Here is a 12435-nt window from a genome sequence, read left to right as displayed (position 1 = left end):
AAGGTCATTTGGGTCAGGGCCGGTAGAAGCCAGAGGAGACCAGAACGGCTGTGCTGACTCACACGGTGATTGTGAGGGTCAAGTCAAACAATCCGCGGAAACCTTGCTTTAAAATCCATAATGTGCTATACAAATTCAAGGTATTAGCATTATTATAATTAGAGAAAGAAATAACAACTTACAGCTTAGCGAGATTAACTGTAAAAATATTCGAAATAAAAAAAAGGAATTACTAAATCACATATATTAGCCACAATGAAATAAAAGAAAAAAATGAACCTCAAAACTTAAATTATTTTGCTACTTTTATTAAAAAGAAGTACCATGGTACAATAGTCTCCTAGCACAATGGTCTTGCAATGAAATTATATTACTGATTTGTAGATAACATGAGAAGCAAACTGAGGCAGCTCTGCATTTCCCGAAGTAATAAGAGGCCAAAAGCTTAAGTGAAGGAGTGCCGTTAGTCATAAGCCACAAACCAGACATGTAATTTATGCCTGAAAATAGTTGGAAAATGCATGTCCTTGATGATGGAGAAATTGTGATTACTTGGAAAATAATGGCTGTGAGGTTACCTTTAAGGAATCAACCAATTATCAAGAACGGGAAGTAAAGAATTGGCCAAATTGAAAGAAGCCTATCGTTGATTGAAATGGCTAAATTTCCATTTTTGCCATGTTTATAATGTGCAATCAGGACTGCTAAGAATCCCTTGCTCCTTAAAAAGGTTTTTAAGACTCGGGAGGATGAAGAAGATGATCTAGTGTGAACCAGAAGTTGCTATGGTGTATGATGAGCATCCAGCATGTAGGTGTACATAAATGTATTTAAGGCCCTGTTGGGTTTTCTAGCCAGTGGATCTTATATCGACATCTTGAGAAATTTAAAAACTGGTTGACAGTTACCCACCTCCAGTTTTGGGAAGGCAGAGAGTTGACTCTGACGACCTGGTCTGTATTATTAATTTTGTTTGTTTGTTTTTTTTGCGGTATGCGGGCCTCTCACTGTTGTGGCCTCTCCCGTTGCGGAGCACAGGCTCTGGACGTGCAGGCTCAGCAGCCATGGCTCACGGGCCCAGCCACTGCGCGGCATGTGGGATCCTCCCGGACCGGGGCACAAACCTGTGTCCCCTGCATTGGCAGGCGGACTCTCAACCACTGCGCCACCCGGGAAGCCCTGTTAATTATTTTGAGATTGTTGAGTGGTGGGCTTCTTGAGGCTGTGTGTCTGTGTGTCCTCTGTGCCTAACCCAGCCTCATGAGTGTTTTGAATTTACCAGTGTGTGTTTTAGAATGACCATGGTAATTGCTACTTGTAGCCACAGCACGTCTGTTACGGATCTTCCTTCAATCAGCACTCAGAAAGTGTCACCAGTGAACTGAGCCTTGAACTATCTGCTATGTCATTCTGGTCACAAGTCCCTCTTTGACAATTGCTGTGTGAGGAAGCCAGTTGAAGGGAATTGACCTCCCTTCATCCCCCCAGGTTATCCCAGCTCCACCCCATATGCCATTAGCATACAGGAAGGCCCTACGGTTGCACCTATTAACTTGGCCCCTAACTCCACGTGCAGACGTGCCTTCACCGAGTTAGACTTTAACACAGTGCTCCTGCTTTTTAGTCATCATAAGGAAAAGCCACGTGAAGAACGTCTTTGCATCTTCTGTAAAATTGGTGCTGAAAAAACGACTTGTTTTACTGTTCAGAGGTTCTTGTAACCTGGTAACCGAACCAATGAGAAGAATTCCTTTTCACATTTCAGTATCCGGCAAACGTTTATCTCATCTAATGAATTAGGATGTGCTTCCTGCCATCAGACAAGAGAATTCTATAAGCTATGAGCTTTTTCTTTTGGCCTTTAGCTACCAAGAAGCTCAAAGTTCAATTTGACGTTCAGTCACAGTAACCAAGTTAGCTTAACCTTTGCTTTTCTGGTTATGTACCCTTTACTCCAAGCCACTGAAAATCCTTTATTGATATAGACAGGGTATGAATTATAATTTGATTCTGTTCAATTCAGCAACAATTTGCTGAGTACCTGGGATGCATCAGACATGGCACTAAGTGTTGAGGACATGAAGATGAATAAAAGGTAGTCTCTGACCTTGAAGAAAAGCTCATAGTTTTGTGCTGGAAAAGAAATCATAACTGTAGTAGACCCTATGTAGTAGGAGGTGGATTTTCTAGACTTATTTGGAGAGCTTTCAATTTTCGTCTAATTTTAGTCATGTAGACAACAGTTTTAGACATTGGCCAGCTTAGAAATTCTCCTAATTTCAAGCATATTTTAAAACCTAGAGGTGGAAAAAAATTCTAAGCATGCATCAGAAACCTAGATCATTAAAACAGTAAACCGAAATGAAGAGACGTTAAAACCTAAGCAGGGTCTCTCCACTGAAGATAAGATGAACATGTCCCTTTTATTTACTGCTGAAATATGAACAGGGATGTGACTAGCTTGCTTGAAAACAAATGCGCCTTGAGGTTCTTGGGTCCTGATGATGTTGGCCCAGAGAGAGTGAATGACTTCTCAGAACTTTGAGGTATTGTGGTGTTCTCTGTGACATCTGGGGGCAAACTTCTGATTCTCTAGAACTGTCTTTCAATGAAAGTTCAAAGAATTTTCGGTAAAGATCAATGAACTGTCAATGAAAGGTCAATAACTTTGAGCTTCCTGGTAGCTAAGGCAAAAAGGGAAAGGTTATAGAATTCTCTTTGTCTAATGGAAGGAAGCATGTCTTAATTCATTAAAGGGGACAATATAAATTGAGGCATTTAAAAATAGGAAATGAAATGGTGTTGTTTCCCCTTGTTGGGTCAGATCCTGAAGATAGCAGGTATTAGTTTTTATCAGGCCATCATGTGGTCCAAGAGGTAAACTATTTGAGGGACCAGAACAACCCTGCAAGTATTTACAACTTGCATCAAATTCTACTGGGCCCTGACCACAATGAAATCTCTTTGTTTTTTAATTTAGGGATTGAAGAGAGGCCGGTTTTGGCTGCTGCCCAAACGGTTCCTTGGGCACCTCCGTTGAAGGAGACTGCTTTATTCAAAGAGTTTATTCTTGCCTTAGCTGAAAAGTAATTTCTGCCATGAAAACTGACAAACCTAGGGACTTTCAGGGAATAAAAGTGATTTCTACCCTTCTCTACCTATTCAATTATGCCTTTCAAATGTACCTCTGAAAATGGAGTGATTATTCAGCTAAGGATTATATGGAACTGTAATTGTTTAATCACTCCTTCAGCACCAAGGTTGCATGTGATGCAATATAAGATGTTCCTGAGGATAAGAAAACTAAAACTGACATATATTTATTTGATTTCTAAAACTCCCCATCCCCCATGGAGCCCTCTTAGCATATCATTAGCATGCTTTTCCTTAGCCTTTGAATATGATTTGCCCCGTGACCCGAGTTGAATGCTATACACAGTATGTGGGGATTATGGTAATGACAAGGCCAAGGTTCCCAGCTCGATTCCCTCTGGTTGCTCCTTCTCTGTATCCTTTGCTGGGTCCTCCTCTTCTCCTAGTCCCTTAAAGGTTGATGTTCCACAGGGCTCTCTCCTGAGCCTGATCTTCTCATCCTTCATTTCCTTTCCCTGGGTGATTTCATCCATTTCCAGCACTTCACCCTCCATTCATCCACACACTCTCCCATCTTGACATACAGAGAGCAGCACGCAGCCATACATCCTAGGTTTAGCCTGAGATGCCAGGCTTGAATAGGCACACACCCTGTGTACCCCAGGAGCCTGGGCTCCACACCAGGTGTTAAGGGCGTGTGAGCAACCTTAGATGTTAAACATCTGTCTTCAGTGGAGGTTGTACCAGTGGGGAGGTGGTCACCCCCTCCTGTGCATGGAGAGCTTGCCTATGACTCGTGGGACATGGAGGCTACACAGGGTGGCTGTCTTCCCCAGGTGCTGGCTCTGCTGCCAGATGGCTCCATGGATGCTGGTAGCCTTCTTTCATTGCAACATCTTGGGCCAGGATAGCACAGCCTAGACACAAAGCAGCCCTTTGCCCTTCTGAATTCAGCAGCTGGTTTTGATAACACCTTTAGCAGGTAAAGAGAATACTAAAAAGTCCTTGTGTTGATTCTCCATAGAATGATGTAGTTGCCAACTTTGAAAATCGGACTTTGTTTTGATTCACTTAACCAACAGTTTAAATTCTTGAATACATTTTTCTAAACCCTTGAAAAGACAGAGGAGAGCTTGAGTCACTGTTGATGAACAGTTTGCACCATTTCAAAGTAAACGAGTATGAATCATCAATATGCAAACACAGTTGCCCCCAGAATATGTAGGCAGACACCAGTAATTTATGCAGTCTTTGATTAAAAGGAATTGGATTCACTTTAGTCATAAGTTAGCTCAATTCAATGTTGTTTAAGCCCATTGCCTTTTCTAAACTGAATGTAGTCATGACAGCACAGTGTAACTGACTTCCTTATCCAAGGGGCTAAGGCTTTTTCATGATATAATATAGCACAAAGGGCTGACATGTCAAGAACAAATATAAGTCGAACATTCTATTATAATTCCAATGATCAGTAAGCAGAAGTTGTTTATCACAGTGTAGAATGTACAGTTCAACTCACCGGACCTAAAATAAGTTATTTTACTAATAAAATTCGTAAGCAACGTAATTTAAAACTTTCTCCCAATGAGCGTGTTTAAGAACAGGCCAGGGAGTATACAGACGTTCATCACACAGCTCATTCCAAGAGGCTCTTTCAATAGTGTTATTGATTTTTTTTCTCTTACATGGCGCATGAAATGTATGAAATTATATGGCAGCATAGAATTTTAAAGAACCCTATATGCTAGTCTACTTAGGACATCTGTATGAAACATTAACATTAGGAAACACAAACCTATTCATTCTCTCTCCTCCCGCCCCCATCTTTTTGTTATTTTAGACAAACAAAGGTGATGCACTTGCCAACCGAGTCCAGAACACGCTGGGAAACTATGACGAAATGAAGGATTTGCTAACTAACCATTCTAATCAGAATCATCTAGTGGGAATCCCAAAGAGTTCCGTGCCCCAGACTCCCATCAACAAAACTGAACCAAGCTTTTTTCCAGAACAAAAGAACCGAATGATCCAATCTCATCAGGATAGCACTCACTCCTCGGCACCAATGCCTCCACCTTCTGTTGTGATACTGAATTCAACTCTAATACACAGCAACCGGAAGTCAAAACCTGACTGGCCACGAGATAGTCAGAACACTAGCATGGTACCGGCCAGCCAGGCTGGTAGTCAGCCCAACAAGATGCAGCCATCAACACAGGACCAGCCCCCTGCCAGACTGGAAGACTTCTTTGTCTACCCAGCTGAACAGCCTCAAGTTGGAGCAGTTGAAGAGTCAAACCCATCTGCAAAGGAAGACAATAATCTCAAGTCCAGTGGAGGGGATACTTTCAAAGAAATATTTCAGTCCAACTCACCAGAAGAATCTGAATTTACACTGCAGGCGCCTGGGTCTCCCCTAGTTGCCTCCTCTTTATTAGCTCCCAGCAGTGGCCTTGTGGTTCAAAACTTCCCACCAGGGGTTTACTGCAAAACAAGCATGGGGCAGCAAAAACCAACCGCATATGTCAGACCCATGGATGGTCAGGACCAAGCCCCAGACGTCTCTCCCACGCTGAAACCTTCAATTGAATTCGAGAACAGCTTTGGGAATCTGTCATTTGGATCACTCTTGGATGGCAAACCCAGTGCACCCAGTTCAAAGACTAAACTGCCAAAGTTCACGATTCTCCAAACAAGTGAAGTAAGTAATTTTTAAAGTTTTGTTTTGTTTCCTTTTTTTTTTAAGTTCACTGCTCTAATCTCTATAATCAGGTATTCCCAAGCAGCTCTTATTTACCTTCTTGAGCTGTAGATGAGACTCTTCAAGGTCAGAGTCTGAGTCTTGATCTTCTGTCACTTGTGACTTGACTGATTAACACTCTGCAGATACAGTTAAATCTCCATAATTTGGAATGACAAAAGACAAGGTCAGTCTGAGTGAATGAAAAGTTGGAGTTATAAAATAGTTTCAGAGAATGCATTTGTAGTAATATTCTGTACAAATCAATCACATTGGAGATTTTCATTGGTCCTAAGCAGGATGAGGTACATGAAAAGACTGTGAGTCATCCTAGGCCTTCATTAACTGATAGTGTATCATAAACATAAAACACAGAAGTTCCTTAAGGTAAAAGGATGTACAGTGTGATTTGCTGGAACCGGAAGTGGAAGGCATTCTTTAAGAATCGTAGTTTCTTGAGTGCTTGCAGGGCTGTTCCTTGGCAAGATCGTAACATTCCCTTCCGTATCCCTCAATCTTCCCTTCTGCATCACCTTCTTCTACAGATGCCTACCTAACCCTCTTGTACTACCTTGATCCCTTCTGTCAAAGCCAAAAGCATTATGCTCAACCAAAATCCCACTGGGTTTAGAATGACTAAATGTTTTAACTATCTCAGGAAGCATTGCCTTATAAAAGAGAATTCCCAGGGACCAAAGCCTCTCCCAAAGGAATGAATCGCTAATGATTGGATCTCAGGCCTTGTGGCCCCTGGGTGGGGGGCATATATTGGGTGCCTCTCAGATGCCACCATGTCAGCGGCTGTCTACTGCACCTCCAGCGCTTGATTGCAGAAGAAACCACTGCTTTTACTGGTGACTAAAAGCTTGAAAAGACTCGGAGGAAGAACGTAGGTTGAAATTCTTACTCAATAGAACTCACAGACAGTCTGTCTGAACTATTTCAGAGTCCATGTTAGTGGTGTCTGAATTAGAGAAGTCTGACCATATGTGCCCTCTGGCTCTTCTTCTTTTATTCACACTCAACAGATGCGCTGATTTCAGAGGACGATGGGAACACAAAGGAAGGGAGGACGGCGGCCCTTGGTTTGGATTTTCTGAATGCATGTTTCGAGTATTGTTTCATTTCTCAGGTGGTTTTGCTGTTTGTATCATCATCATTCATCGGGTCTTGGCAAGCTTCCTCCCAAGTATCTCTCCAGTCTGTCACCTCTTCACCCTCACCGCCTTCGAAGTGCCCGTGAGCATCTCTTGCCTGGGCCGCCTCCTGTCTGGTGTCCCTCCCTCTAGGCTCACCTCTCTTTCAAACCATCTTCCATCCAGGCTGATCCAGTGGGCAGATCTGACCATGTCATTCTCTGCTTTGGATTCTTCAATGCCTTCTCATTGCTTCCAGGAAACAGTCCAAATTTCTTAGTCCCACATACAAAGCTCTTCACTCTCTGATTTCATACTCCCTTCCCAATCTCATACTTCACGACTTCTTCACAGGCAGATGAGATCTCAGCTACACAGAGCTACCTGTGGTTCCCCATCATGTCCTGCCTTGTCACGCTTCCTTGCTTTTGTGCCTGCTGTCTCCTCAGCCTAGAATGTCTCTCCCTACCCTCCCTTGTCTTCCTGGTGAAGTCCTGTTTCTCCTTCAAGTCTACTCGGTTGTCACTTTTCTCCATGAAAGCTTCCCTGATTCCATGAGGCTTAATGACAAAATCCTTTCTCTGGGCTTGCCGAGCGCCTTATATACACCTTGGCTGGCACTGACGTCATTGTATGGTAGTTACTCGTTTATGTGTCTGTCTCCTCTATTAGACTGTGAGCTCCCTGAGAGCAAGGACTGTCTCGTTCTTCTCTGTATCCCAAGTGCCTAGCAATCGCCTGGCACATAGTAGATACTCAATAAATGTTTGTTGAATGAATGAACTTCAAAAATGGTTACTTGATTACATTTTCTAAGCTATAATGTTAATCAAGTAACACGAACAAAGGTAAACAATTGCTAGAAGATCCATCCTCAGTTATAGTTCCTTAATTGTACTCTGTCTGCCTGTGTCTTACTCTATTCTTGTCCTGCATGGTCATTTGGAAATCCTAATCCTAATTTCCACCTGATGACTTAATACAGGAGTGTGATACTTAAAAACCAGAAAGCAACCTACTTTGAAAGAGGGGGAGCCTAGTGGGAGGTGGGACATCATTCTTGCCCCTTCTCTTGCTCTGGTCTCTTCTGCTCTTCTTTCTTTACACAGCAGTGCTGTTAACTCAGGACTGGTCTGGAAATAGCATTGGCCCATCGAGAAGGCTGTTTTCCTGTATCAACACCTCATTGGCAGAGTGACAGGTCACAGACCCACTGAGATCCACTTCACTGTAATCCTCTCTCTTATACATTCTCAACATGGCTGACCCAGATTCAGAAACGACTCCATGCTTTCACTCAATGCTCGGGCACAGCAATGAGAGGTACATTTCCAAAGAGAGTCTGAGCTGTCATCAGCTCTGGTTATGATGCTCCAAGGAGCAGCCTATGTGTACGCAGCCTTTAGTGATGGTACAAATAGACTTTGGTAGAGCCTTGTCTGAAAAATGGGTCAGGTGCAATGAAGTCATGATAAGAGATCAGTGAAGAAAGTACTTATTTTAAACTATAGGTCTCAAGGAAGGATTTGAGAGAGGGGTAGAGAGAAGCTTAGGGCCCTAAGGTCAGGAGAATATACAGGTTTCAAGGGCAATGTGAAAACCAGAAATAAGTGGAAAGGGAATGAGAAGTTAGCCAGCCTAAGAGAGAACTTAGAAGGGTATAGATTACAACGTGAGCAGAAATATAGACAGGGTGGGGCCTTATGGAACTTTGAACCTAATGGAATTCATGTGGCTGAAACTCTGACGAGTCTGGAAATTCACCCTATTAAATCTTGATGTACTTTTCAAAAGCACTTAGCATTAGAATTCAGCCCCAGTCCCTGGCGCCAAGAGTTCCAGGCCTGGGGTTCTGGGTCCCTGGTCAAAGTAAACATCTACAATGAGTGGTAGCATTATTTTGAGTTATTACTGAAAAGGCTCGTCCATAGAGCAGTCATAGGATTTCTTTGAGTTTTCCCAGCTCTTTCCCTGACTCAAGTGACAGGAGACTGATGTGTGTTCATGAAGTGCATTTGGGCGGAGTGGGGCGTTGAATGACCAGGAAAAAGACACATTCTAAGATACACGAATAAGCAGATATGAAGATATTAGTGAGTTGAGAGATCATAAACTATTTATTATTGGAATGAAATGTGCATGTGTGTGGGCTCCCATATTTGTTTCTGTGCCTACACTTGTGCACATAGTGGAGACATTTTAATTACTTCCCATCCTTGAAACTTTCCTTGCTTCTTAGAATTTCTGTACCGATAATAAGGCTACTAATAAATACTAACTAAAAAGGATACTAATAAAATCCAGCTTTATTGCCAAAGGTCAGCTTTTCAATGGGAGCACGCTTTTTAAACAAATGATTTGTTTAAAAGCTTAATTCACTATTTTTCCAGCAAACAAACAAACAAACAAACAAAAGACTGATGTGTTCTGCAGTTGCACTTAGAAGACATTTCTGTGAACTGCATCTGAAAACAGTAAAAGACCTATTTATATCAAGTGGAAACAGGGTTGCTTGCAGATGGTGTTTCATTAGGAAACAAATTTGTTAATAAATGTAGCTTTATACATGATTTCCTTACAGATGTTTTTGCTTATTTTTTCATTAGGATAAAAAAAATCTGCCTCTACGGTTTCTGTGTAGCTGCCCGGGTGCATCCAGCTCACGAATGTTAAGTTCCCACCGTTCTCTACAGTTCTCACACAAGGGACCCGAGCTTCCTATCCACGTATAATAAATAAAGCTAATTACACCCACAGTGTTCCCTGCATAGGGTATAAAACAAGGCAGGCACAGTCACAAATGTGAGCAATAACTTTTCAGCTGGTTGACAAAGCTAGCCACTAAAATAAGCTAAAGCCAAATCCCATCATTCACATCATGTATTCAGCGTTTCCATCCAATAAGCTTTCATTCCAATAAGCTTTCATAAGTACAGTACGAATGTGTGGAGTGTCATCACCATAAAGGGTCATTTCCTTTCCAAGGTGCTCTTGGCTGTGACCTAAGACTAAGGTTCCAGTTGCCTCGAAATTAGGAGCCTCTTCGAAAAGTTGAACGGAACGGATATGAATGATGGGATGGTTGTTGCAAACGATGCTCTCCTCCCCTGTCCTTCCTTAGCCCCTCTCCCTCCATTTTCTCTAGTCAAACTCGGGAAGAGAGCTCAACTTTGGCCTAGTAAAGATTGTGCAAATGCCTGGGTCTTTTCTTTTTCCCTCTCTCATCTCCTCAAGTCCTCTTCTCTAGCATATATATCTCTTTTCTAAGGCTGCATGTAAGTGATTCAGCCATCAGCATCCTGGAACCATGTCAGCTATTTCAACACTCCATTTTAAAAATTAATTAGACTGTTTGGTTTCAGTGCAACAGTCTTGGTGCTCTGTGCTTTTAAATCCCTTGTCACTTTTAACACTTTTTTTTTTTCTGGTTGGAAAGATTGATTTATTCTTATTCTGAAAGAAAACCTTTAATTTTTACACTATGCCAATTAAAATCATCATTAATAATGATACATTTTAAAACATTGCTATTTATTCATCACTTTAGTAATTCTTTGTGAGGGGATGTGTGGTATATTACAAAGTACAGTTTGAACAAGGTCTACTGAGATGTGGGTTTCACTTTTGGCCTGGACTTGCTCCGTGAACTTGAGAGAGTGATTTTACCTCTCTAGGCCTCTCGTTAGATGGAGAGTTTAGATTAGCTCATCAGTGAGGTTTCTTCCAGCCGTAAATCTCTCTGGGCATGCTTCTCCTTTGTGGTTAAGCCCAAACCTACCTTGTTTGTAAAGATCCTTCAGCTGTTGCCTCCCTCCAAGAGTGTGGGCCTCGACAGCCTGGAGTGTGTGAGCCTTGTCTGCCCACCTCTCGGTCCCAACCTTCAGAACAGTTGGGGAATTTTGAAGACTCGGCCAATATGGGCAAACTAGAATTGGATCTTCTTTTGGGATTGGATACCAATTCAGCGTGGAGTATTATTATATTTCAACTCATTTTTTAAAGAAAGATAAACAGCTATAGGCTGCATTTCACTGAAAAACACCAAGCTGTGAACTCAGGAAATAGCCTCCTAATCCTTTTGTCACCACCCACTAACATAATGAAAGATGGAGAACTTCTATTTTCACATTACTTCTAGGAAAATATTTTGACAGATTCAGTATGCAGTAAAGCATAAAGCTTTTGTTATGTGTGTTCCAAATCATCCTGTTATCACTGGATATATCGATTAGCTTAGTACATTCTGAGCCAGTCATAAAAAACAGACTGTTCACATTCTGTGCTAAAGAATAAGAAAAATTGACAGATAGATAACCATATTGATTCAAGCCAAATAGTGAATGCGAAGGGCTTTAGAAAGGAATTATAAAACTCTTTATGGCTGTTGTAAGTCTCTTAAGTATTTTTTTAATTGACGTGAAAGCAAGCGATCTTTAATTGACTATCTTTTTAAAAAGTGCTGTGCTAGGGCCTCCCTGGTGGCGCAGTGGTTGAGAGTCCGCCTGCCGATGCAGGGGATACGGGTTCGTGCCCCGATCTGGGAGGATCCCATATGCCGCGGAGCGGCTGGGCCCGTGAGCCATGGCCGCTGGGCCTGCGCGTCCGGAGCCTGTGCTCCGCAGCGGGAGAGGCCACAACAGTGAGAGGCCCGCATACCGCAAAAAGAAAAAAAAAAAAAAAGTGCTGTGCTTTGGTTACCGAATAGAGTTTATAATATAGGTGACAGTAACAAAAACCTATTACCTTTATACTTATGGTTTACAATTGCTTTCATATACATTATCTTATTTTTTTCCAGCTTTGAGGTGTAATTGACAAATAACAATTGTGTATGTTCAAGGTGTACAGCTTGATGTTGTACACCTTGATGTTTTGATATACATAAACATTGGGAAATAACCTCCACAATCATGCTAATGATTGTGTATGTGGTGAGAACACAAAATCTACCCTCTTAGCAAATTTCAAGTGTATAGTATGGTATTATTAACTATAGCCACCATGCTGTATATTAGGCCCCCAGAACTTATTCATCCTGCATAACTGAAACTTTGTACCCCTTGACCAATATCTCCCCATTTCCCCCAAATCGCCAGCCATCTTATTTTGATTTGATTCTCACGGGGCCTGGGATTATTATCATTCTCTTTCCACAGATGCAGAAATGTAGTCTGGGAGAGACCAAGGGTTACTTGCCTAAAGTCACACAGCCAGCAAATGGCAATGCTGGGACTAGAACCCAGGTCATCAGTGGCATTTCCATGATGCCATGGAAATTCAGTTGTCTAAAATTAGTTTCTCTACTGGCATGTAAGGGGCAAGAGAATAATGAGCTGAATCCAGCGTAAGTTGAAATTCTCCTGATGGGTTCATATTTCAAAAGTCAAGGGCCAAACCTACCAAAAGAGCAATTTTTCCTATGGTATTACAGGTTACACTCATGTGTTTTTCATTTACAAATATGGT

The 12435-nt window shown here is 41.9% G+C and overlaps 1 protein-coding gene across 1 annotated transcript in view; it reads left to right on the top strand.

Annotated features, from left to right (window-relative positions):
* The window catches only part of AFF2 (ALF transcription elongation factor 2), a 504061-nt gene that overhangs the window by 164608 nt on the left and 327018 nt on the right, over window positions 1-12435 (top strand). Inside the window, exon 3 of the mRNA XM_060086669.1 lies at window positions 4934-5794. Within this exon, the coding sequence (XP_059942652.1) occupies window positions 4934-5794 (861 nt within the window). The remainder of the gene's footprint in view (window positions 1-4933; window positions 5795-12435) is intronic.

Source organism: Mesoplodon densirostris, chromosome X (genome assembly GCF_025265405.1).
Source record: "Mesoplodon densirostris isolate mMesDen1 chromosome X, mMesDen1 primary haplotype, whole genome shotgun sequence".
NCBI classification, from domain to species: domain Eukaryota; kingdom Metazoa; phylum Chordata; class Mammalia; order Artiodactyla; family Ziphiidae; genus Mesoplodon; species Mesoplodon densirostris.
This window is presented reverse-complemented; position numbering and strand designations above follow the sequence as displayed.